At 38.4% G+C, this 26,525-nt stretch overlaps 1 protein-coding gene across 2 annotated transcripts in view; it reads left to right on the top strand.

Moving 5' to 3' along the window:
- Positions 1–12,848, top strand: part of VNN1 (vanin 1) — a 33,890-nt gene extending 21,042 nt beyond the window's left edge. For both annotated transcript variants that reach the window (XM_008691081.2, XM_008691082.2), the window contains 5 exons: positions 2,334–2,526; positions 3,208–3,499; positions 3,945–4,303; positions 11,459–11,629; positions 12,587–12,848. In XM_008691081.2, the coding sequence (XP_008689303.1) occupies positions 2,334–2,526; positions 3,208–3,499; positions 3,945–4,303; positions 11,459–11,629; positions 12,587–12,769 (1,198 nt within the window). In that variant the 3' untranslated portion in view covers positions 12,770–12,848. The remainder of the gene's footprint in view (positions 1–2,333; positions 2,527–3,207; positions 3,500–3,944; positions 4,304–11,458; positions 11,630–12,586) is intronic.
- The last annotated feature ends 13,677 nt before the right edge of the window (positions 12,849–26,525 follow it).

Here is a 26,525-nt window from a genome sequence, read left to right as displayed (position 1 = left end):
AAATTCCTTCCTTTTTAAGCTGAATAATATTCTAATATATATATTGCCATCTTTCATCCATTGATGGACACGTGAGTTGCTTCCACCTTTTAGCTATTCTTCTATGAACATGAGTGTACAAACATATCTTCAAGATGCTGCTTTCAATTTTTTGAAATATATCCAGAAGTGTATTTGCTGAATCATGTGGTGGTTCTATTTTTAATTTTTTGAGGAACTGCCAGACTGGTTTCCTGGCAGTCCTTTTCCTGACCACATCATTTTTATATTTACAACAGTGCCTTTTGTTCCAATTCCTCCACATCCTCGTCAACACTTCTTATTTTTGTTGTTGTTGTTGTTGTTGTTTGTTTTTATAGTAGACATTCTAATGGATATGAGGTGATATTTCATTGTGGTTTTGATTTGCATTTCCCTAGTGATTAGTGAGGTTGAGCGTGTTTTCATATGCTTATTGGCCCTTTGTATGGCTATTTTTTGGAGAAAAGTCTATTCAAGTCTTTTGCCCATTTTTAAATCAGGTTTTTGTTATTGTTGAATTTTAAGAGTTCTTTTATATTTTGAATATTAATATATAATGTCCTTCCTTGTCTCTTGTAATCTTTTTTTAATTTAAAGTCTATTTTGTCAGATATTAGCATAGAGTGTCTTAATTTCTCCCTCACATTTGAACAGTGTTGCTGGATACCAGATTCTTAGTTGACAGTTTTTTTCTTTTAATGCTTTAAATATATTGGCCCCCTGCTTTCTGGTCTCTAGTGTCTGATTAAAAACTGCTCATAATCTTATTGGGGATTACTAAATTTACTGATTCTTTCTTTCAGCTCAAATCCATCTTTGAATCCCACTAGTAAATTTTTCGTTTTAGTCATTGTAATTTTCAGCTCCAGAATTTCTTTTTGATTTCTCTTAGGTTTTCCATCTCCTTGTTGATATTTCCATTTTGTTCATATATTATTTTCTTGACTTTTTCCACATTTGCCTTTAGTTCTTTGAGCATCTTTAAGACAGCTGTTTTAGTCTTTGTCTAGTAGGTTTGCCATCTGGTCTTTCTCCAGGATGGTTTCTGTAGGCTTATTCTTTTTTATCCCTTTGAACGGGCTATACTTTCCTGTTTGTTTGTATGTCTTATGATTTTTTTTGTTGATAAATTGATATTTGAATCTTAAAATGTGATCATTCTGAAAATCAAATTCTTCCCTTTCCTCAGGGTTTAGTGCCTTTTGCTTGTTTGTTTTGATTCCTGTAAGCTGTTTCTGTGCTAGACATAAGCTTGATGTGTAAATTTAAGATCTTTTGAGGCATTGTCTTAGCCTGTGTCTTTCCCTGAGCATGTATGATGACTTTCTGAATTCTCCTATATATATGATTGCTTTTGCATATCCTAGTCCTTAAATGTCTGATTTCCAAAAGAGAAAAAAGGAAAACTTAAGGAAAAGAGAGAGAAGATAACTCTAGTTCTTTAAGTCCTCTAGAAATTACTTCAGCCAGTAGGGGAAGGACTTGCAACAATATAGTGGCGGTGGTGGTGGTGGGGTACAACAATGGCTGCCTTCCCCAGTGTTTGCACCTCCATGATCAGAAGCAGTTATCAGTGATCAGAACACAGATCCCTGATATTTGGAGGACAGGGTTTTTACTGTCAACCTGATTCCGTAAGCTGCCTGCATGGTGCTCTGGCATGGCTGGCTGTCAGGGGCCTGGGTGTGGGTAAAGCATGGGTAGCCAGTGCTGAGCTAAGAGCGGAAATTGACTGAAATTGACCGCAGTTTGCCTTCCAAGCTTTCCTTTGGAACTTAACAAGCCTTGAAATAAACTCCTGAATTTCAAAATAGTTATACCAGTCAGATCCCGCCAGAACAAATATTATGTAGGTGGATGGATGTGTTCCTGCTGCTTTCCACTCTGCCATCTTCCCAGAATTCTGATTTCAAGTTGTTGTTCTTTCACTTGAAATATTTTTTTTAATTCCTCTTTTCTGCCAGGGTTAGTGAACAGAAGATCTGTATCATGGTCCCAAAATATCTATGAGATGTGACACACATGATAAGATAAACACATAGTGAACACATGATTATAAAATGATGAGAAATGCTATGATGAAAAAAAAATACATGGCCTAGAATGTTTTCCTAGAATAGTTTCCTACAACCAAATTCCCACAAGCATGTACTTCCTTGGAAATCTATTCCTGTTTTAAACCTTCCTTTCGATGATGCTGTTTAGAATTTATTTTCATGTATATCACATAACAGGTTCAGGCCATATAATTCTGAACTTTATTAAACAATAAGCTTCATTTTTGTTTTCCTTTTTTAATGAATACATATCAGGTTTGGCTACACCCCAGTGCAAGAAAGACTCAGCTGCCTGGCCAAGGACAACTCTATCTACGTTGTGGCAAATATTGGAGACAAGAAGCCATGCAATGCCAGTGACGCTCAGTGTCCCCCCGATGGTCGTTACCAATACAACACTGATGTGGTGTTTGATTCTCAGGGAAAACTGGTGGCACGCTACCATAAGGTAAAATTAATCTGCAAACAGTTCAGTTACTGAATGTTACAAAATAAAGTGGACAAGAAGGAAAAATCATTAGTGTTGATAATAAGCATACTTTAGAAGCAGAATAGAGACAAAGCATAGAAAGTAATGATTAGGTATGGTAAGCTCCCCTAAAGAGGCTCAAGAGGTTTTCTGTGCATTAGAAACCTAGGAATGTGGCTGTGGAAGTGGATGAGAATCAGCAGGAGGTGCCTGTAGTGAAATATAACGTTGTCTTTTAGACTTGGTCCTTTTGAAGACATACCCTGGCAATGGGTCAAGACTAGAAGGAGAAACTACCTACCAGATAGACTTGATTTTGAAGAGAAAAGTGCAAAGGAAGTCCTTTGTCCACAGAAAATAGTTAAGTGTTCTTGGCAAATAGAAGTTATCTATTTCACTTCTATGTCTTGTAAGGTTCAAGAGGGTCTCAGCAAATAAGGATTCCTGCCTACATATCTATCAAATGTGGAGGTTGAACCAAAGGCTCCTATCAGCTATAGTAATCTCTGATTCTTTTACACTTTTTCCCATGAAGACAGTGGTCATGGATTAAATTGGCACTGTCTAAGAGATGTTGGCTTGCACTTTTTCAGACACAGTAACACTCAGGCCAACTTCTGAAAAGAGACTTTTACCCCCTTCATCTTCTGTTTATTACAGCACAACCTTTTCATGGGTGAAAATCAATTCAATGTACCCAAGAAGCCCGAGGTTGTGACTTTTGACACCATCTTTGGAAGATTTGGCATTTTCACGTGCTTCGATATACTCTTCTATGATCCTGCTATTACTCTGGTGAAAGATTTCCATGTGGATACCATAGTCTTCCCAACAGCATGGATGAATGTTTTGCCACATTTGTCAGCTATTCAATTCCACTCAGCTTGGGCAGTGGGCATGGGGGTCAACTTCCTTGCATCCAATATACATCACCCCTCGAAGAGAATGACAGGTAATGTGTAAGTTCTGAGATTTATAAACTTTATGTAATCAAAAAAGTAAAAGAAAAAATAGTTTTTTCTAGCTAACATACACTCCTTAGTATAATGTTTTCCAACTCTTAATTTTTGGCCTATCTGGCTGGTGACATACTGTAGAATCCATCTCAGTCTAAATTATTTTGTAGATTTATTTATTTTTATTCAACTTATATGCACATTTCTTCTTTTCCCCCTCAAAAGTTCACCACTTCTTACGTGAAAGTTTCTCTTATTGGCTTTTTGGCATCACACTGTTGGATTTCCTCTCACTTGTCCTTCTCAGTATATTTTACTGAAATTAATGACATATCCAGCTTAGAGAGAGTAAATGGTAATGTGAGTTTAAAATAACAACAACGACTGTGCAGTCTCTTTTCACTTTTCTAATTCAAATGCCATTTCCAACATCACTTTCAGGAAGTGGCATCTATGCGCCTGATTCTCCAAAAGCATTTCATTATGATATGAAGACAAAGGAAGGAAAACTCCTCCTCTCACAACTGGATTCTTACACACACCGCCCTGTAGTGAATTGGACTTCTTATGCCAGTAGCATAAAAGCATTCTCAACAGGAAATCAGGAATTTATAGGTACTGCCTTTTTTGATGAATTCACCTTCTTGGAGCTCACAAGAGTCGCAGGAAATTACACAGTTTGTCAGAAAAAACTCTGCTGTCATCTAAGCTACAAGATGTCTGAGAAGAGAACAGATGAAGTTTATGCCCTAGGGGCATTTGATGGACTACATATTGTCGAAGGGACATATTATTTACAGGTAATGATTATTTTGGTGGGAGGGAGTTGACCAGGAAAAATACAGGACACCTAGTTGAATTTGAATTTCAGATAAACAATGGATTATTTTTATTATAACTATGTCTCACTTTCGAGGATACCTGTACACTAAAAATGTTGTTGTTTATTTGAAATTCGAATTTAGTTGGGCATCCTGAATTTTTGTTTGCTAAACTTGAAATCTGAGATGGCAGTCCAATTTTAAACTGGCTGGATAAAAGGCAGAAGGTTTATTTACAGTACCTGTATTTAAAATGATATAATCGAATTACAAATGATTTTAATGGGTGATTAACCTCCGGTATTTCCTGCCTAAAGAAATGTTTCCATTTTCTTTATGTTCACTAAAGCTTGTTTCATTAAGAGCTTGACAGTAGGTTTGTCCTGGAGATGTAGAGGGTTGACTTCTGAGATATATAGTAGAGTAGTTTACTACTGCAAAGGTTTGCATATCTCACAGCCCCAACAAAAAAGGAGGAACTATTATAGCCTGGTGAGGTGTGACCCCTAAGGACAAACAACTTCCATGTTCCTCTCGTTCTGCTCTGCTCTTCCCTGATCTGTTTCCCATCCTATTTTGGGGCTTCCTGTTGACAGTTTCAGCTCCATCCCATCTATGTCTTACACTCTAACTATAAACATTACTAAAAGTCAATTCTGATTATCTCACTCTCTTGCTTAAAATTCCTCACTGTCTTCTAGTTCGCAAATCAAATTCCTTAACAAAACATACTCATAAAGTCTTGACCTGTGCCTTTTCCTACTCTCTCTTCTTTTCTCTCACTTCTACCCACGTGTGTCCTGGGCTTCTCTCATATTGAGACATTTCCTCATCCGTAGTGTGCAGGCTTCTGCAGACGCTCTGGTGTGTGCACAGATGGTTTCCATTATCTGTAATGGCCCCACCTACTCACCATTCACAGTGCTTTTCAGCTGTTGTCTTCAACCAGAAGGCTGTCCTGAACTTTCTGTAGCACCATTCCCACCTCCCCACCTGGGCTAGGTACTTCAGGCATCCTCTGCTCAGTTTTATCAAGGACATATTATGTGAAATTATGTGCATAGTACTTTGAGACTGAAAACCCTTTGAGTGCTAGAACTATGCCCACTGTACAACATTCTGTTTGCTGCATGATAAGCACTTTACCAATGCTTCTCATTTGGACAACTTACTGAGTGCCTACTATGTATTCAGTGCTAATGATATGAAGAGGAATAGGTAAAGGCCCTCCTCTTGAAGAATTTAGTAGCGGGGAAAGACATGTGAACAGATAATGTCAGTACAGACTGGCGTGCGATAGAACATAGAATGCACATTTTGTTGTAGGAATACTAACAAGCTGTACTAAGCCTAATTGGGGGATTCAGGGAAGTTTCTGGAGACATGATGTATGAGCTTATGCTATTATCCAGATGAAAAGAGTGGGAGGAAATTCCGGGTGGAGTGGAGTGTAAGCGAGGGTGTGGATGTGTCAAGAAGGAAGATATGTAGGGCAGTGTTACTAAGGTATAATGTAGAAGCAAGGATTGGTGAAAGATGAGGCAGGATCACATTTGACAGCATCTGAACTATCATTCCTAAAGTTTGGACTTTATTTTCTGGGTAATAGTCTTCTGTTGGAAGGTGTTCAGCAAGGGCATGACGTGATCAGATATGCCATTGAGTAGATCACTGCGGCAGCACTCTGGATGATGAACCTAGGTCAAAAAGACTAGTTAGATTATTAAAACAGTCCTACTAGGACCTGTACCAAGATTATGTTAGTAGGAATAAGAGCAGGGTATGGAGTCAAGCAATATGTAGAAAACATAACTTATAGCTAATTTGATCGAGAACAGGAAAGCAGAATGAGGGGACTAGAATGTGCCAGGTTTCTGGCAAGAGTAACGGGGTGAATGTAATGCTCTGACAGATCAGGATGCTAGACGGGGAGCAGATTCAGTGGCAGTGGGGAGATGTTCAGTTCACTTTGGATGTTCTGGTTTTGAAGTATTTATGGGGCATTCAGCTGGAGCCATGGTACCTGATATCACCAGCAGACTCTGGGGCAGCACCCCAAATCAAACATGTTAGTATGTCTGCTGGAAAACATGGGACTATTCATCCTAAATAGCTTAAATAAAAACATAGCCTTATGTTAGTTCAAGTTAGATCTCAATGCCAAATATGCTACAAAAACCTTTATTTTTAGAGAAGTTTGGTCTTGGAATAAAGGACGAGAGAATCTGGTATTGTATTATATTCATAATCTTTCATAGTCTAACTGATGATAATTAGTGCTAGAAAAATCTCTGTAACACTAAAATCTATTTCTTTTTAAAAAAAATTTTTTTTTATTATATTATGTTAGTCATCATACAGTACATCCCTGGTTTCTGATGTAAAGTTCAATGATTCATTAGTTGCGTATAACACCCAGGGCACCATGCAATACGTGCCCTCCTTACTACCCATCACCAGTCTATCCCATTCCCCCACCCCCCTCCCCTCTGAGGCCCTCAGTTTGTTTCTCATAGTCCATAGTCTCTCATGTTTCATTCCCCCTTCTGATTAGCCCCCCTTTCTTTATCCCTTTCTTCCCCTACTGATCTTCCTAGTTTTTATGTTCCATAACTAACGAGAGAAGAAAAAGAAAAGGAGATAAGGGTACAATAACTCTGCATCTTGCCACAGAGATTTTCCTAGTGTTCTAGAATGAATTTTAAGGACATGGGGAAAGAAGGTGCTTGTAGCATTTTCTAGAGTAGAAGATGGTAAAAGATTGGGTAGAGATTGACAGCAGTTGTTAGAGGAGAGTGGGAGAAGAGGCAGTCTACATATTTTAAAGAATCATTGAGTAAATCAATGAATAAAGAAGGAATAAATTAAATGAAAGAAGTTCATTCCCTTTACCCAATAGACTTAGGAGACTTTCCTCTTTAGATTATTTTCTGTACCTTTTGTCCTCTCCATTTCCTCCCACGAATGTCAGAGTCACTGGCCTATTAGTCTTCTAGAATGTAAAGCTATTTCCCAACAGGATAAGAAATTAGAGGTAACAACTCTGCTAAAAACCAAAGATTAAATTCAGGGGCTTAACACAACATGATGAGAACATAGATTCTGGAGTCAGAAATCCTGGGTAAATTCCTTTTTTGCTGGGTAATGGCCACCTGGCCTTGAGCCAGCCTTTTAACCTCTTTAAACCTCTGGTTCGTCATCTATAACATATGGACTCATTTTTATTCCCAGGTATTTATGTAATGCTTTCTGTGTGCAAGCACTTGATAGACCTGAGGATATTAAGATGAGCAAGACAGATATAGTCATTGTCTTCACAGAACGTAATACTAGTGGGAAAATGGCATTGAACAGAAAACTAAGAGAATCACTAGTTAATTTTAGTTGTGACAAATGTCGTAGAAGGAAAAGTACCATGGACAATTAAAGAATACAACTGGAAGACTTAAACCTAGTCCTAAGTGGGGAGTAAGGATATTAATAATAATAGTAATAATAATAATAATAATAATTTCTTCATAGGGTTTTTGGGAAGGTTGATTTATAAATATGAAGAGTTTGCACTATGCCTCGCACATAGAAAGCCTTCAATAAATGTTAACTTTTATTATTATTATTATTGTTAATATAAGTTACATAACTTTTTATTTTAATTATCAGACCTCTCCCACCAGGTTTTACTCACATAAACACTGGCTCCATTGCAAGCAGCACCTGATTCAACTCCTTTATTTCTTTAGTCCTTCTCATAGGCCAGATGTCCTGTCCCTTCCTACCACCTGGACTGGTTCTATCACTTTCTTCATTCTAATCAAAGTGATGCATGGACATAACTACGAAGACAAATAACACTGAAAGCTTGTAAAACACTAGTTCCTTCCATAATCCACCCAATCCCTCTTTCTGAAGGCAAAACCTTTTGAATCTTTTAGCTGTTTCTTCTGAAATTTACTCATCTGACACCATCTACCTGGAGCTAATGCAGAGTCCACAGATTAAGGGCTCAGTCCCACAAGACTGGTCCCCTACTCACTTGAGACTCCAATCGCAAGTCTAGGTTGTCACCTGTGCTTGTGACTTGATTGACTGTAAATCAGGGATTCCCATCACCCCTCGGATTTTGCTAGTTTTCAGGAATGGCTCATCGAACCCAGGAAAGTGCCTTATATACTGCTAAAAATTTATTGCAGAGTATATTTTAAAAGAATATAAATGAACAACCAGAGGAAGAGATACAGAGGGCAAGATCCGGAAGTATTTCAAGCACAGGAGTTTCTGTCCTCATGGAGTTTGGTGTGAGCCACCTTCCTGGCTTGTAGATATGGCATTCTTGTTTGCCAACCTGAAATCTCTCTGAACCCCATACTTTCGGGATTTTTATGGAGGCTTAATTTCATGGACACGATTGATTAAATCATTGACCATTGGTGATTGATTTAACCTCCAATTCCTCTCCCCTCCAGAGATAAGGGTGGGGATGGTGAGGCTTAAAGTTCCAACTCTAACCAGATGGTAACCAGTTCCACCCTGTGGTTATTTAAGGATTTCCAAAAATCTCATCTTCAACACGTACTCAGGTGTGGTTGAAAGAGGCTCGTTGTAAGTAACAAGAGCCCCTCCTTTCACGTTTCGCCTCTTATCACTAAGGAAATTCCAAGGATTTTAGGGCCTTCTATGTCAGGAACTAAAAAAAGACCAAATATATATTTCTTCCTATAAGTCACAACACCACACACCTCCTTTGTTGTTGTAAGTTCCGGAAAGAGAGTGAGTGGGTGATAAAATATTCTCAACTTACAGGATTGAAAATACCTTTCCTTTCAAATTTGATGGAGTATTTCCCTAGGTATGGAATTCAAGGTCATTGCATTGCTACTGAGAATTCTTGGGTTATTTTGGTTCCTGATCCTTTGTAGGTGTATCCCTCTTCCTTCCCTTTTCTTAGAAACCTTTTAGAATCTCCTCCCCTCCACTTCTTCTCCTTCTGGAACTCCTATTATTGGCGTCATGTGTCTTTTGAATTGGTCTTCTAATTTTTAAATATTTTCTTTGCTATTTCTTTTCATTTTTTCCATTGACTTTCTGAGAGTTTTTCTTCTTGATCTTCCAAGGCTTGCCTTGCATTGAGTCTTTTATTTTTGCTGACATGTTCTTACTTTTCAAGAACTGTTTTTTTGCTTTGAGTCTTTTTTTTTTTTTCCCTTACCGATGTTGTTTTGTGGATACAGTATTTTATTTCTCTGAGGCTATTAAGGAAACTTTTTTCCTTGGAGCTTCTTATTCTTAAATGGTCTCTTTTTTACTCAAGTTTCCTTTATATCTACTAGTTTTGCTCTCTCTCATGTTAGAAGCTTTCCTCATATATATGGGAACCCTTTAACATTACCAAAAACTGACTGAAAACCTGAGCATAAGAGTGACACTTGACAATTTTAAGCTTCACAGTAGGGTAATCTAGCCGGGCCTTTTGTTAGTGGAATCCCTGAGTTAAGTATATTTGGAGACTTCCTCTTGGGATGGGTCAGATTTCCCAGGTTTTAAAATTCTTCTAATTCCCTTCCTGAATAAGTTGCCTTATTTAGCGAATTAAAATACAAAATGTTCTAATAAATTCAAAGTTTGGATAAACAACAAATATTTTTTAAAATAAAAGTATGTCCCATGCAATGTTTGAGACATACTTATGCTTAAAAACTATTTTTGATATTTCTAGTTTATCTAAACTTCAGATAACAGGACTCCTTTCCTGTGTTTATCTGGCAATCTTATTTCTGCAAGATAAATTATTTGCTGGCAGCATTTAGAGAGCCAGGTGGGAGCAATGACCTTGTTGGATGTGACCTTGGTGGAAGGAGATGGTCATAACATTTAGTAGGTTTCATTCATGTAATCCCTTTCAACTAAGTTTTTCAAAACCTCCACTAAACATCATCTGCTTTACTCTCTCTGGAAATAAATGCCCCATCTTTTATGGGAATAAGAGAAGGACAGTTGCCCGTCCATGGTGGGGGACTCAGTATCTGAGGCATCCTTAACGACTTCCCAACAATTTTCTTTAAATTGAGCCACTACTTTACCAGCTCCTGAGGTACCTAGCGCTCCAGTGATGGAATCTTCCGAGTATTCTGCAGTGTAGATAGGGTTGATTCTTGGCTCTGCCATTGCCGGTTTAGGACTTGGCTTTCTTTAGGTCTGCTACGTCATTTGCCACTTTTGCATCAACCACCCCAGCTTCCAACATTATACCATGGTCTCTCCTCCCATTCTATCTGTGTGGGTTTATGTCTTAAAAAAACTAATGTTGGTTTCAGTAAGATGTCAAGGTAATAAAATAGAAACATGTATTCATTCTACCTTTACCTAAAAACTAATTATATCCCATCTTAACACACTTGCTCTAAAGCACTTACTCTCTAACTTCAAAAGTAGAAGCAGAGAGACCAGTTAGAGGCTATTACTTTAGTCAGGTAAAGGTGGCTTGAAATAAGGCTTGGAAGAGGCAGTACAGGTAGAATTAAATAAATATGGGTCTTCCTTGGGGGACTTTGCATCTGCATAGTGAGATGACTCATATACTTAGATTTTACATTCAAATAATTACGTAGTAGTATAGTGTAGTAGAGCTTACCTGTGCAGTATAGTGAGAACTATTTCAGTTCTTGCTCAGATGTAAAGTATGTGACTTTTCCAATTCACAAGGATTGCCTCTAGGTCAACTCTAGGGTTCGTTACAACTTTAAAGTTCTTTTGTTGTGTGAAATAGGCAAAAATGTAGAGATTAAACTCGTGTCTAAATTTAACCTATTTTAAAAAATAGAACACGTGATGATTAAAAGCATTGCTAGCTTGAGAACAATGAGGGTATAGTTCATGGCTGTTGACCAAGGGTCTGATTGTTTCTTTCAGAGATTTAATCTGTTTGACTGCGAACTGCAGAAAGCACTGGGGCCTGAAGTCCCTTATTTTTATGACTAGTTGAATTAGCGATCTATCAATGAACTGGATTCGTCTGATGAAAAAAATAATATTTTATCAAACCAAGGGGCATAGGCATTGCATGGGCACTATTTCTAGGTCAGCAGGGTGTACCAGTCGGCTTTCTGAGGACTTACTGGCTTGCATCTGCTTTCCTAGATTTGTACCCTGCTGAGGTGTAAAACCGCAAACTTAAACACTTGTGGTGATGCAGTTGAAACGGCTTCTACCAGGTTTGAAATGTTTTCCCTCAGCGGCACTTTTGGAACCCAGTATGTCTTCCCTGAGGTGTTGCTAAGTGAAAGTCAGCTTGCACCTGGAGAATTTCAGGTAAGGACCTTTGCTTAATATTGACAATTCATTTCATGTAAGAGAAAGTGCTTTTTGAGTACAAAACCTATGCAAGTGCTTAAAAATATCACAAAAGTCTCCATGTGGAAAGAATAAAATTGGTCTTGGGGAATCACGAAGGACACTGAGCAGGTTGAATTTCTTGTCTGGAAATTCTTAGTATAATAATTAGTGTATCCTTGAATAAATAAATATAGTGGAGACTTTTGGGAGGAGGCTGGACTATTTTGACTCTGTTGAGTAGGAAGACTGGAGAAGGGTTTCAGGACTGGTCCCACCAGAGGGAACCCCTTCACATCATGGGCAGTGATAACTTAGCGAAGTTAGACGGAATTCCTCTCATTGTGTGGGTGAAGAGCCAGTGGCTGAAATAGGTAAGAAAGCAAACACTTTTTATTTTTTTTAAGTCCAGAAATATTTCCTTCCTGCCTAAACTCTCTGCCCAGCCATATTCTTCCCCTGACTTACCTGTGGGTTTTGCTCTTAGTCCCCCTTTCCTGTAGGAACAGCTGCTGTGGGGCACTAGGGACAGTGAGCAGGTTGGGAGGCTATAGTGAGTGAGTGACAGGGCTGCCAGAGGCCCAGCTCGAAACCCCTCAGTCAATCCTTTCTGTCCACTTGGAGGAGCCTGTTACGTCTGAGAGGACTAGATTTCTCCTAGGTACTCCCAAACCCATTGCTTTATGCTTATTGACTCATGGAATACTTACTCAGATAAGTAAACTCTTAAGATATTGATTATAGCCATTTCAATAATAAATGAGTCAGTGCCAATTTTTCTTATACTCTGTACCATTTCAAAATTTCTTTTAGAAGAGAAGTTAGCCATTATTTTTATTTATTTATTTTTCATCCCGTTGTACTGCATTTTAGAAGCTGTTGTGGGGTTGTCTAACTTACAGGGAGACCCAATCAACTTCTCTGTGTTTTAATTAGGTGTCAAGTGATGGACGCTTGTTCAACGTGAAGCCGCCATCTGGACCTCTCTTGACCGTGACTCTCTTTGGGAGAATGTATGAGAAGGACCAGATATTAAAGGCTTCATCAGACCCCCGGGCACAAACACTAGGAGTAATGCTCTTAGTCATAATACCAATTATGTGCTCATTAAGTTGGTAGAATATTTCCATTTGCTCTCTTATTTTGTGTGGTTAAGAAAATGATGGATGAGAAAAGAAGGATACAGATCCTAACAGTGGTCATGGTCTCTTGTACAAGTGAATACAAGTATATATACATATATAGTTCACTGTCTTTACACTTACACTTACACACACACACACACACACACACCCCAGATAATAGAAGCCAGATAAACAGTGACACAATTTTGAAGGGTAAAATCTATAAAATGAGGGTAACAGTTTTACCCACATTTTAGGGGTTTTTTTGGTGAGAATTAAATAATTGAATGCATTTAAAGTCCTTAGACAAGTTTCTGGATCATGGAAAGTACTGTATATGTGTTAGCTATTAACAACTGTGTATGACTATCACAGTACAACCATGTGTGATATATTTCTTGCTAAAATTACATCACCTCTGATTGTCTAAAGTGTAAACGTCTTCTACCGGCTCAGCCGCCCTGCGTATTTCAGTTAGAGGGCACGTATTGCGTGGTGCACTGGGTGTTACACGCAACTAATGAATCATCAAACTTTACATCAAAAACCAGGGATATACTGTATGGTGACTAACATAATATAATAAAAAAAATTATTAAGAAAAAAAAAGAAAATCAGTGAACTCAACATTAGCTAATTGGTTTGGGTTTGACACCTAGAAGTGACATATTCTAGAAGGCAGCAGGGCTTACACCTAGGAACCTATTAGATGGCCTCCACTTTTTTGAGTGTTTTTCAGTGCCTCCTTAGTGTTTTACCTATCTTGTCAGCCTGTAAGCATATTAATAGGGTGGTTCTACACCAAACATTTCACCACATCTGGACTGTCATCTGTTTTTGCGTGGCCTGTGAGCTAAGAAAGGTTTTTATGTTTCTAAGTGTTTGAAAAACAAAGAAGAATCAAAAGAAGAATATTATGTGACATGTGAAAATGTTCTGAAATTGAAATTTCAGTCTCCATGCCTAAAGTTTTACTGAACACAGCCACATTGGTTTAAATATTGTCGGTGGCTGTTTTTATGCTATGGTGGCAAAGTTGAGTAGTTATGACACAGACCCTATGGCCAGAAAAGCTGCAAATATTTACTGCCTGGCCCTTTACAGAACGTTTGACTCCTGCCCTGAAGTATTAAATAACAATGCATTTTAGTATTGAAAACATCCAAAACAACTCAGTGCGCAAATTGCCTGTAAGTGTCTTTCTTGTAATTCTTTCATAAAAAGAGAAATAAAATGTCTTTATTTTGTACGATATACCATCACACACACACAAGATTACCCTGATTAACTTACAACCAAATGTGTTATGTAAACTAATATCCTAAATAAGTGAAGCTAATTTTTATGAACATTGTTGATATTTATTCACTATAAGACACACACCACAAAGTCTTTTTTTTTTTTTTTGCATTTGGGATGTACTAAAATTCCTGAGATAAAGCATATTCGTTTTTATTTTCAAATTTCTCCTGGAAATCAACTAAGAACTACTCATCTGAACATACTATCTGATATTTCCCCCTGTGACAAACTCAATAGCTTGTCGTAGAATGATTTTTTCTTAATGTCAAACATTACAAGTAGTGAATTTTTTAAAAAATTATATTTACTACATCTATAGCCAGCTCTGATTACTTTTTCACTATGGATTTCTTTAACACATATGTATTTCATGGTAGCTTTGATATGCTTTTAACTGTGATTTTTATTTCCTCTGCATAAAACATTTGTGGTGCTCTTCTAATACAAACAAACTAATTCCAAAAAAGATCAATGCTCAAATATGTTTTCCGTAATCTTTTTATACCTTGATGAATTTGAGTGGTCCAGAGTAAAATTTTTGACACCCCCTCATTTAAAGATATGATTTGTTATCAACCTCATGATGACGTAAAACACACAGACATACACTGTCTCTTACTGTGGTAACCCTCTTCCAAGATGGTGCCCAATGATCCCCACCTCCAGGCTCCATGGAGAAATTCTCCATGATTGCTTTGTTGCTATCGATTCTTGTATTCTTTCTTTCCTTTTTTATTTATTTATTTTTTAGAAAGAGAGACAGAGACAGAGTCAGTACATGAGTTGAGGGGAGGGGCAGAGGGGGAAGGAGAGAGAGAGAGAATCTTAAGGAGGCTCCATGCCCAGCACAGAACCCAACACAGGCTCAATCTACGACCCTGAGATCATGACCTGAGCTGAAATCAAGAGTTGGATGCTTAACTGCCTGAGCCACCCAGGCGCCCGTGATTCTTATATTATTTCTTACATAGTTTCTGAGCCTCGACACTTACAATAAATCTGAATCCATTGTCACTTTTACTGTAACATATATCTCTTCTGCTTAAGTGTTCTAATGATTTTACTTATTTGTTCTTTTAGTTTTTTATCTAAACAATGTATTTCAGGTCTCATAGACTGAATTGTTTCTCCTCTCAAATTCATATATTAAAGTTTGAACTTCATACCTCAGAATGTGACTGTATTTAAAAACAGGGTCTAAAGAGGTAAAATGATGGCATTAGGATGGACCCTGAACCAATATGACTGGTATTCTTGTAAGAAGAAGGGATTAGGACATAGACATGCACAGAGTGGAGACTGTGAAGACACAAAGGAAGATGGCCATCTGTAAGCCAAGGAGAGAGGCCCTCAGAAGAAATCAACCCTGCCGATACTTTGTATTTCTAGCCTCCAGAATCTTGAGAAAATAAATTTTTGTTGTTTAAGCTAATCCATGGTACGTTATTATGGCAGCCCTAGCAAACTAATTCAGATTCCAATCCCCTCTCTTCTCCATTTCCACCATAAGTCGAAGTGTTCTGAATATCGAGAGGAGTATGGAAAAAATAACTAGAAAGTCATTACCAATATCAAAAGCTGGTTCTGAAACCTATCACTTGGCTCTTGTATTGAAAATGAATCCCACATTCCACACATTCCTCTGATTCTCTATTCTAGATGTCTCAGGCATAGTCAGAATACATTACCTTAATTTTAGTTTTTGAAAACACAGAGTCCTAGATGGGGAAAATATTTTATATTCACTAGTAATACATAGGTAGCATGCTTTCATGTATAATAGGTTTAGCATTTTAAGTACAGACAGTGCAAAAACAAATTTCTTTCACCGTGCTATATTTCTTCCCATACCTATGAGACAGGATAGGCTAGCTTATGGTGCAGTAGCAAATGAAACCAAAAAATCTCCTGACTTCGTAAGACAAAGTTGTTTATTCAAAGTTGCTCTTGCTTATTCAAAGTCTACTCTAGGGCAGCCTCCATGTCAAAGCTCAGAACCTTAGGCCTTTTCATTGTGTTGTTTCCTTATCAACCAGTTCTCCCATCGTTTCTGGAGCATGAATAAAAGAATATGGAGAAATTGCACACTGCCTTTTAGATGCTTTCTTCCTTAGTGATACCTGTCATCTCCACTCATATTTTACTGGCCGAAGCAAGTCATATGCTATGCCAAATTTAGATGCATAGGGAATATAATTTCCCTGTGTGTCCAGGAAAGGGAAGAGATTCATAAATATTTGTTAGCACCAGTAACGTCTATCACTGAATGTAAGTTCCTCAAAGGCGTGCATCTTGCATTCTTTTTCTACTTTGACATACAGAAATCACTCAATAAATGATTAATGTCTGCCATGAGTCACCAGGGCTGCTAGTTACCATTCCTTTATTCTCCAACCTATAGTGATTATACCCCTTGCCTCCTACCCCATTTCTTTGTTGTCAGCCCCTTGTACCTGCCAACTGCAAGCCAATACCACCAGTTTCTTCAAACTTTTCTTGACCTTTCCATTAAAGAAGGAAACTTTACCTTTATCTTCTTACCCAGAGTATGTAAAGGCATCATTAATGTCTTATGTGTAGTGTTTTTATAGTTTACAAAACATTTAACATACTTTTTCTTTTATTTCACAAAGTAGGTATATTTCCCCCATTTTTACCTTAGAGAACAAAATATTATTTTCTAATCTCCTAATTTATGTGTATCAGATCCTCAAACCAGAATCTTTTAATTTCTGTCCAGTGCTTTCACTAGTATTTTAGGTTACAAGTGGTTTCTCACACAACCACACTAGACTGTGGCTTTCTGAGAGACTCAGTGTTAACCTTATTGGCTGAAATGCTGGACGCTGATTATTTACTCTGATTTTTAAAGCCAGATTTTAATTGCATCCTTACCTTTATAGGAAAGATATGCCACATTCCTCATACTCTTATAGTTTTAATAGTCACAGACTTTGATAGAATGCAGGATGAGGGCTAAGGTGAAAGTACACGATTAATATTAAAGGATATATACATCCTGGATCAAAGATTGAACTTAGTTGGTCATACCTGTTGACGTGGCATGGAGAATAGAAATTTGCCTTGAGAAACTGGGAGAAGATTGTCAACATTAAGAGTGGGAATTTTTCAGTCTTGGGAGGTAAGTTTAGAAGTATCAATGAATATGTTAACAGAAGGGTGAGCTCTCTTACTCTTTTTATTTTGAAATCAGTTCCATATGGTGGTCTAGCCACAGAAATACAAGAGCTCTTATCAGTGTTAATAGTTATTTAGCTATCAATACCTTCTAGAAACTTTGAACTCCTGCCAAGGCAAATAAGGCCCACCTGTCAGCATGGTGGTAGATTACCTAATAAAAAGTTAATGTTTGGGCAATGTGCTTTGTAGACATGTTGACTGGATAAACTTTGAATTGAGTTATGAAAATATTAGTATCCCAAAATACTCTTTTAACAGATTATGATGTTGATTTAACTGAAATTCATTATGAACCAGCTGATTTTTTTTCTTTCCGTCTGTGATAAAATATCATCTTGCTCTATCAAAGACAATTACTGAGAGCTTATTTGCTGTCACAATCTGAGTAAAAATTGATTGAAAAGCCTGCCATTGTGTGTACCTAGTTCTAGGAAAGTTGTTGTTGTAGAGATGGATTATAAAAGCATTATAGCAAGAAAATAAAATCAGATAACCTGACATTATTCCTTAAGTGCATATATAGTTTAATTTTAATTGAAATAAAGATGTGAAAGTTATCTTCAGAGATTGTTGATAAAAATATACTTTAATGATGATACTGATTAAGACAATTACAAATACTATTTTGAAAATGTTCTTTTTAAGAAAGATTTTATTTATTTATTTATTTGAAAAGAGAGAGAGAGAGAGAGTGAACACTGAGCAGTGGGGATGGGCAGAGGGAGAGGGAAAAGCAGACTCCCTGCTAAGCAGGGAGCCTGATGAGGGACTGATCCCAGGACCCTGGGATCATGACCTGAGCCAAAGGCAGACTCTTAGGTAACTGAGCCACCCAGGCGCCACCTCCCTTTTTTTGAAAATATTCTGAAATTACTATTTAGTATGTTATAATGTCATCTTGCTTAGCTTATAATTAAGAAGATTCTCCTGTCCACCTATCCATAGATGAATGTTAGGTGAAATTTTCATTAATTTGGTAATTACCTCAGTTTTCCCTCTCCACCTATTTGGAGGGTATTGGGAATAAACTGGAGATTTTATGTGATGCCTTTCACCCACTGATGGGTCCAAGTTCAATAAGTTATTCCTCCTCCCCTTTCTCTCTTCTCTCCTTCTTTCTTTTCTCCTCCCCCTCTTCTTCCTCTTTCACCACTGCTCTTTCCCCCCCTCTTCCTCCTTATTATTTCTCTTTATTACTACTGACATTAACCAAGCTTCGGCAGCCCACATGAGCAATATGTTCAGGTTCTGTCTTCAAGAGTTCCTAAAATGTGAGAGATGGTTCTCAGCAGCACACTGTGGGAAATTCACTATTGTAAACTGTTGCCCTACTTTATCCCTCTTCTCCCCTCCCATGGGGAAACCATACAAACAAAAAGGATAAGAGAGTTGAAGTTACTTCATACTGGGTCACACTTCATTCTGCGGCCCTGGGGAGTAGAGATCCAGTATAAAAATCCAAAGGCTGCCCTCTATAGGTCCAAGTGGATATAATATCTGGGTCAGAGATTCAAGTTCAATGAGAAATTAACATTCAAGGTGAATGTTTTAGGATAGGTTCAAAAAAGAGAGAATATCCTTCCTGAAATGTATAAGCTGAATTCCCCTATATTTCATTCTTCTGTTTGTGGTAGCAAAAGAGTAGATATACAGACAATCCTCTAAATCTCCTCCCTGTAATAGTCATGAAAATATTCAGGGTTGGTGGCATCAGGATGATTTTATTTATCAGTCAACCTATTTTCTGAAAGAAGTTTTAAGAGATTTATGAGACCTGCTAGCATTTGGTCTGTTCTCAGGGCTTTGAACTGAACATAATTTTTGAAGTATCACTTTGGTTTTTAGCTTCCATACTATTATTAGTTTCCATAACTATTATTCACTAGGTTTCTAAATTCCAGGGGCTGTGCTAGGCTCCGAAGATATAAGTGCTTCAGATATGCTGAGATACTTAGCTATAACTGGCCCCAGACACAATTCAGCACTAATGTAGAGATCTGCATGAAGATTTCTATACTCCCTTGACCCGCTTCTAGATTCCATGCCTGAGGATGGCTGCATGTCTTTTTCTAGGCTAGTGAAAGGCATCGTTGTCATATCCTGTACTTATACACCGTCTGCTAATACAGTCAAGAGATTAACAAATTATACAAAGTTACCTTGTTTGGAGGAGAGAGGGTTCTATTCCCTGTCTGGTTCTCTGTAAGCTCTACAACTCTGTTGTCTCAATGCCACCGGAAGTGATCAGGCTCTGGGAAATTGAACCACTTTAACTAAACTCACCAAAGACAATTTATTTATTTTTTTTTTTATTTTTTTTAAAGATTTTATTTATTTGTTAGAGAGAGAGAGACAGCCAGCGAGAGAGGGAACACAAGCAGGGGGAGTGGGAGAGGAAGAAGCAGGCTCCCAGGGGAGGAGCCTGATGTGGGGTTCGATCCCAGAACGCCGAGATCACACCCTGAGCTGAAGGCAGACGCTTAATGACTGAGCCACCCAGGAGTCCCACCAAAGACAATTTATAAATCAGAGTGTTTCTAGTTGTCTGCATAATGAGAGAAATAAAATGGTAGCAGAGAGAAATGGAACTTCAGAGTTAGACCTGCCCTTGATTCCCAGCTTTGCCACTTGCTGTTGTGAGACCAAATTCCTTAGCCACCTTGAGAATCAGTCTTTTTAAAGGTGACAGGATAGTACAGAGTCTGGCATACAGGAGGCACTCCATAAGTGATTGATTGCTTATTCCTAAGCCAGTTGGATACTCATATCAGAACAGCAGCATCTTTCACAATACAAAGCCTTCTTGGGAAACCTGAATACAGTTGACCTCTGAAAAACACGGGTTTGAATTGTGTGAGTCCATTTACACTCGTATTTTTTTTGGATAAATACACTGCAGAACTATAAATGTATTTCCTTTATGATTTTCATAATAACATTTTCTTTTCTCTTGTTTACGTTACTGTAAGAACACAATATATAATACATGTAATATGCAAAATATGTGTTAACTGTTATCAATAAGACTTCCAGTCAAACAGTAGGCTATTAGTGGTTGAGTTTCTGAAGAGTCAAAAGTTATACACAGATTTTCAACCATATGGGGGGTCAGCAGTTGACATTACAGTAGAATCTTGTAATACATATAGATCTGCTTGCTAAAAATCATTTAAAAATGGTAGTACAGGCGCTTGAATGGCTCAGTTGGTTGAGTGGCTGAATCCTGGTTTTCTGCTAAGGTCATGATCTCATGGGTTGTGGAATGGAGACTGCACTGGGCTCCGCACTCAGCGGGAAGTCTGCTTGGGGATTCTCTCCCTCTGCCCCTCCCCCCACATGCGTGCACACACACGCTGTCTGTCTCTCTCTCTCTAAAATGAATAAAATAAGTCTTTAAAAAAAAATGGTAGTAGGGGCGCCTGAGTGGCTCAGTTGTTAAGTGTCTGCCTTTGGCTCAGGTCATGATCCCAGGGTCCTAGGATCGAGCCCTGCATGGGGCTCCCTGCTCAGCAGGAAGCCTGGTTCTCCCTCTCCCACTGCCCCTGCTAATGTTTCGTCTCTTGCTGTGTCTCCCTTTGTCAAATAAATAAAAATCTTAAAAAAAAAAAAAAGATAGTAAAGGCCATTTATCTTCTTGTGGAATACTTTTCAGGAGGCCATGATAGTTTGCTGAATCAGTTTTCTTCACAATAGAATGGTGCTGCCCAACTGGCCATATGCATCGCCCATGTCATGAAAGGCTTAGTCCTAGACAATGCCAGGGCTATACTGTGATTTCAGGGGCTTGAAACCACATAGTTTAAACCAAGACCTTTGTCCCATCTGCTCAAAATTCCTTAAGTTGAGACGTTCGTTTATGCGTTGAAGACCTGGTTTGCCTGTGTCCTTTTAATGGCAAGTATTTCTGGGCATGGTCATATTTGCTTTGCTGTTGAAAACTTGGCTCATGGATGACCACTCGCTGAAAAGATGAGCTCTACGATGGAAAGAAGTGGGAGGGCATCTGAAAATAACGAAAGGTGGAAAGACCTCAGATAAAATCTGCTACATTTACTATAAAAAATTGAGGGATGGTTAGGAAATGAGAAGCCCCCCCAACCCCCCATCCAAGATTTCTCCTTAAGTTGAAGACATTTCTGGAATCTGGAATAGTTTCCAAGTAATAACCAGTTATGCCTATGGTAACCTTACAAAGAGATTTATATATACGATTTCCTGCTGTGACAACATTGCTTTCTCTTTATATCAGTAGGCAACAACCCCAAATGTAAAATTCAAATGGAATTGTAAGGACTGTCCCTTTCCTTATTTTTGTCTCAATCAACTGATTTTTTTCCCCGCTGCAAGTGATATTTCTATCCTAATTATCTTCTGTATGTGTAGTAGAATGGAAAGAAGGATCTTACCGGTAAAATGGTTTTGAATCCCCATCATTTTGCTTTGATCGGTGATATGAAACCCCATAGTTATCTCTTCTATAATCTATATCAGGGGTAAGTAAACTCTTTCTTGCAGATAGAGTTTTATTGGACATAGCCACACCCCTTCATTTATGTATCTTCTATGACTACTTTCATGTTACAATGGCAGAACTGAATAGTTGCCACAGCCCTGTGGCCCTCAAAGCTTAATTAAGGTATTTACTACCTAGCACTTTACAGAAACAATTTGTTGACTCCTCACTTATATGGTAAGGAAAACCTCTATGAATCTAAAAGTAGAAACTTTACTCCTTGCTTATGCATTTCATGACTCACCACCTTTTCTAAGAATTTGATTCATTTATGGTGCTAGCTGATTATAGTATTCATCTTTTTCCATTATATTCGAGAAGAGTATTTGTGCCAAATACATTCTGCCTCAATAGATCTGCTTTCAGTACATTTTTAATAGTTCAGAGCATTTAGATTTATCTGCTTTGATACTCTGATTCCCTCTATGAGCACTGTCCCCAAATCAATCCTGAACCCTTCTTTCCACCTTAATATACTAGGTTACCCAGAAGCTCTGTTTCCATAAGCTAACTTGTATTAAATGTCTATTAATGTTAGTGGGTATAATCTTTTGAGAACTTTACTTCATTCATTGTTTACATTAAAAGCACTGTGGGAAATGTAAGATAAAGGATACAGTCCCAATCAATTATTATAATAAAGTACAACAGAAGATATAATATTTGCATTTCAAAAGAAAGCTTCCAGAGAGAACACTTCAATCCAAAGAAGCTACTGTAAAGAGGTGATTTCAGGTACACCTGCTCATTACTCGAAAGATGGCTTAGGGCAGATCTATTAGGTTTATGGGGCATTCAAATCGTATCTCATCATTCTATCTAATTGCTTAGTGTTCATGTGATGTGTATTCATGTGATGTGTAGAGGCCCGAGAACTGTAGAATATCTAGCCTGAAAACTAAAGAGTATTGACCACACTTGCAATAGGAGAAAGATAGTCTGAAAAGACTCACTGAAGCATGATTTTTGCAAAGTGAGCCATAGATGGAGAAGCTGATGAACAAGAGTAGCAAGACAAACCAACGGGTTTGATGGCAGTTCAGGATTAGAATGTAAACTCTTTTACCTGGAGGATAGGAACTCAGTCTTGTTCATTATATTATAAACACTGAGTTCTGTATCTGCCATGTAGGCAGGTGTAGTGTCTCCCGTGGCCTGTCTCCATGGCTTACAGTAGACTGCCTTCTTGCTGTGTCCTCACAAAGTCTCGCACATTGCTGGTGTCTGTGGGTCCAAATTCCTCTTCTTACAAAGACACTAGTTAGATCACATTGGGGCCCACCCTATCAGCCTCACTGTAATCTTGGACTTCCAGCTCCAAAATGATGAGGACACAAATGTCTGTTGTTAGAACTCAGAACTCAGCCTGTGGCATGTGTTACGGCAGCCCTCGCAAACTAATCCCACTGAAAAGAGGAGAAAGAACAAGGTGCGAGAGTTCCTCTTATTTTTAATGCTCATCACCTCCCATATTTCTGACCCCATCACGACCTGAGCCTGTGTCCTGTCAAATTCCTCCCTCTTGATGTTTACTCTTTCTTTTTCTCTGTTCTGTCCTGGTGGCTGAAAAATCCTTTCACACTTATTGTAGTCAAACTAAACCAATGCTGCTGCTGGGGAAATATAGCTAAAAACTTCTCTTAACCCAGAAAATCACACTACAAAAATAGAAGAGAAAGAAAACAATTTTGTTACTGAATAAGCATTGAACCAGAATGTGATGCACCCATTTCCCCATTCCATTGTGACAGCCAATTTAATGTGGCAACTTGACTAGGCCATGAGGTGCCCAGATATTTAGTAAAACATTATTTTGGGTGTTTCTGTAAGCATATTTCTGGATAAGATTAACACTGAAATTGATAGACTGAGTAAAGCAGATTACCCTCTCTAATGTGGATGGGCCCCATCCAATCTGTTGAGGGACTGAACAGAATAAAAAGTCTGACCCTCCCCGAGGAAGAGAAGATTCTTTCTGCCTGATTGCCTTTGAATCAGGTCATTGGCTTTTTTCTGCCTTGGACTCAGAAACATTGGTTTTTTCTGGATCTTGAGCCTGCTATCCTTTAGATTGAAACCACCCTATTGACTCTCCTGGGGCTCCAACTGGCTGGATCCTCCTGCAGATTCTGAGCCTGGTCAGCCTTCATAATTGCGTGACCCAATTTCCTATAATAAGTCTCTTTCCATGTATATATGTAACCTATTGATTGGTTCTGTTTCTCTGGAGAACACGGACTAATACATGCATGTTCTCAAGATAAACAATCACTAGTCCTCAAGTAAAAGCACTGACAGCATTGTTTGTCCCGCATAGTTCATCCTGAATTCACTTGGTAGTTGGGGTGACCATCTGTGTTGGCTAATTGTCTTTAACCAAAGGAAAAATAAACTCTTTATGACAAGAGGTAGTCTTGCACGTTGGGAGTGACATGTTCGCTGAGGTTAGACTTATCCCACAGAAACTGGGAGGTAAAGGACATTCTCTTCCTTAATGATTACATTTCAAAGAGACGGCTCTCAGGTCCTTGAGCAAGACATTCCTGGGTCATAAAGTTGGCAAGAGGACCATGAAGCTTTTAAAAATATTTACATACATTTCAAAGAGACAGGGAAAAAACTTACAAGTCTTCTGAAGTAAATGCTTTAAGAAAAGGGAGCAGGCTGTGGGGCAGGGGGAATCTCTTCTGTTATTTTCAACAAGGGGAATTAAGCATCTGATTTTAAATTTATATTTGCCCTTCTCTGAACCTCCCATTCCTTCAAAATAATATTCCATTTTCACCTTTGTTTCACTGTCACATGTCTCAAAAAATTAATTTATCTGGCTACCTCTATTTTCTCACTACACACTATCTTCCTAATCTCATGAATCTAGGTTTTCTCTGACCCTTCCCTATGGCTCATAATACCACACTGACATTGCTCCAAAATTACTAATGACACTTTCTTTACCCTGTGATCTTATTCTCAGTCCATGTCCTTACTTTGTTGCTTTGTAGTTTTTTTTTTTATTATGTTATGTTAGTCACCATACAGTACTTCATTAGTTTTTGATGTAGTGTTTCATGATTCATTGTTTGCATATAACACCCAGTGCTCATTGCAATACTTGCCCTCCTTAATACCTATCACTGGGCTAACCCATCCACCCACCCCCTTCTCTCTGAAACCCTCAGTTTGTTTCCCGGAGTCCATATTCTCTCATGGTTCCCCCTCTTCATTTTTCCCTTCCTTCTCCTAATGTCTTCCATGCTATTCTTTATGTTCCACATATAAGTGAAACCATATGATAATTGTCTTTCTCTGCTTGACTTATTTCACTTAGCATAATATCCTCCAGTTCCATCTATGTCAATGCAAATGGTGGGTATTCATCCTTTCTGATGGCTGAGTAATATTCCATTGTATATATGGACCTCATCTTCTTTATCTATTCGTCTGTTGAAGGGCATTTCAGCTCCTTCCAGTTTGGCTATTGTGAACATTGCTGCTATGAACATTGGGGTGCATGTGCCCCTTCTTTTCACTACATCTGTATCTTTGGGGTAAATACCCAGTAGTACAATTGCTGGGTCATAGGGTAGCTCTATTTTTAACTTTTTGAGGAATTTCCACACTGTTTTCCAAAGTGGCTGTACGAACTTGCATTCCCACCAACAGTTAAGAGGGTTCCCTTTTCTCCACATCCTCTCCAACATTTGTTGTTTCCTGCCTTGTTAATTTTTGCCATTCCAACTGGTGTAGGGTGGTTTCTCAACGAGGTTTTGATTTGAATTTCCCTGATGGCTAATGATGTTGAACATTTTTTCATGTGTCTGTTAGCCATTCATATATCTTCTTTGGAGAAGTGTCTGTTCATGTCTTCTGCCCATTTTTTGACTTGATTATTTGTTTTTTGAGTATTGAGTTTGAGAAGTTCTTTATAGATCTTGGATACCAGCCCTTTATCTGTAATGTCATTTACAAATACCTTCTCCCATTCCGTGGGTTGCCTCTTTGTTTTGTTGACTGTTTCCTTGGCTGTGCAGAAGTTTTTTATCTTGATGACGTCCCAAAGTTCACTTTTGTGCTTTGTTGTATTTTATACTATGACTCCATCTTAAACATTCTTTTTCCTCCCCTTGGCTGTATTGGCCTATTTTTTCTTCTCCATAAGTTGAAGTATCTTTCACACAGTTCCATCCTCCCTCTCTTTCCTTCTCTGGGTTTTTTTTTAACCCTCTACCACAGACAGCTTCAACTGTTACCACAAGAATGGTGCCTTCCAAATCATACCACAGGTTCTGACTCTTCTTGTGGTACAGACATAAATATTCAGCTAATCTGCTAGAAATCTCAGGCAGTCAATTGTCCAGTCATTATTGAGCACATACTATGTGGCAGGTCCTGGGAACACGACAGTGAACAAAGCCTATACGGTCTCTGCTTTCATCGGGCTCACGATCACTATAGGAGTGTCCCACTCAAACCCCAGGTCAACAGGCAAACTGGACGCATATCCAGGGACATGGATCATGCCATCATTAAGAATCATTCAATGATGGAACTGATAAACAACCAACCCTTCATTTTGTAATTGGGAAGCTCATGTTCCTGGAAGTTTGGCAACATGCCCATGAATAGAGTGCTCAGTAAAACTGGGAGGTGGATAATCGTCCTTTTATTTCTAGTCCTAGCCTATACCCATTCTTTCAGGCAGCGTCCCTTTTCTCCTGAAGTCCCCCTTTTCCCA

The sequence above is a fragment of the Ursus maritimus genome, unplaced genomic scaffold (genome assembly GCF_017311325.1).
Source record: "Ursus maritimus isolate PB19 unplaced genomic scaffold, ASM1731132v1 scaffold_13, whole genome shotgun sequence".
Classification (NCBI taxonomy): Eukaryota; Metazoa; Chordata; class Mammalia; order Carnivora; family Ursidae; genus Ursus; species Ursus maritimus.
The sequence above is the reverse complement of the archived record's forward strand: the minus strand, read 5'-3'. Positions and strand labels throughout refer to the sequence as shown.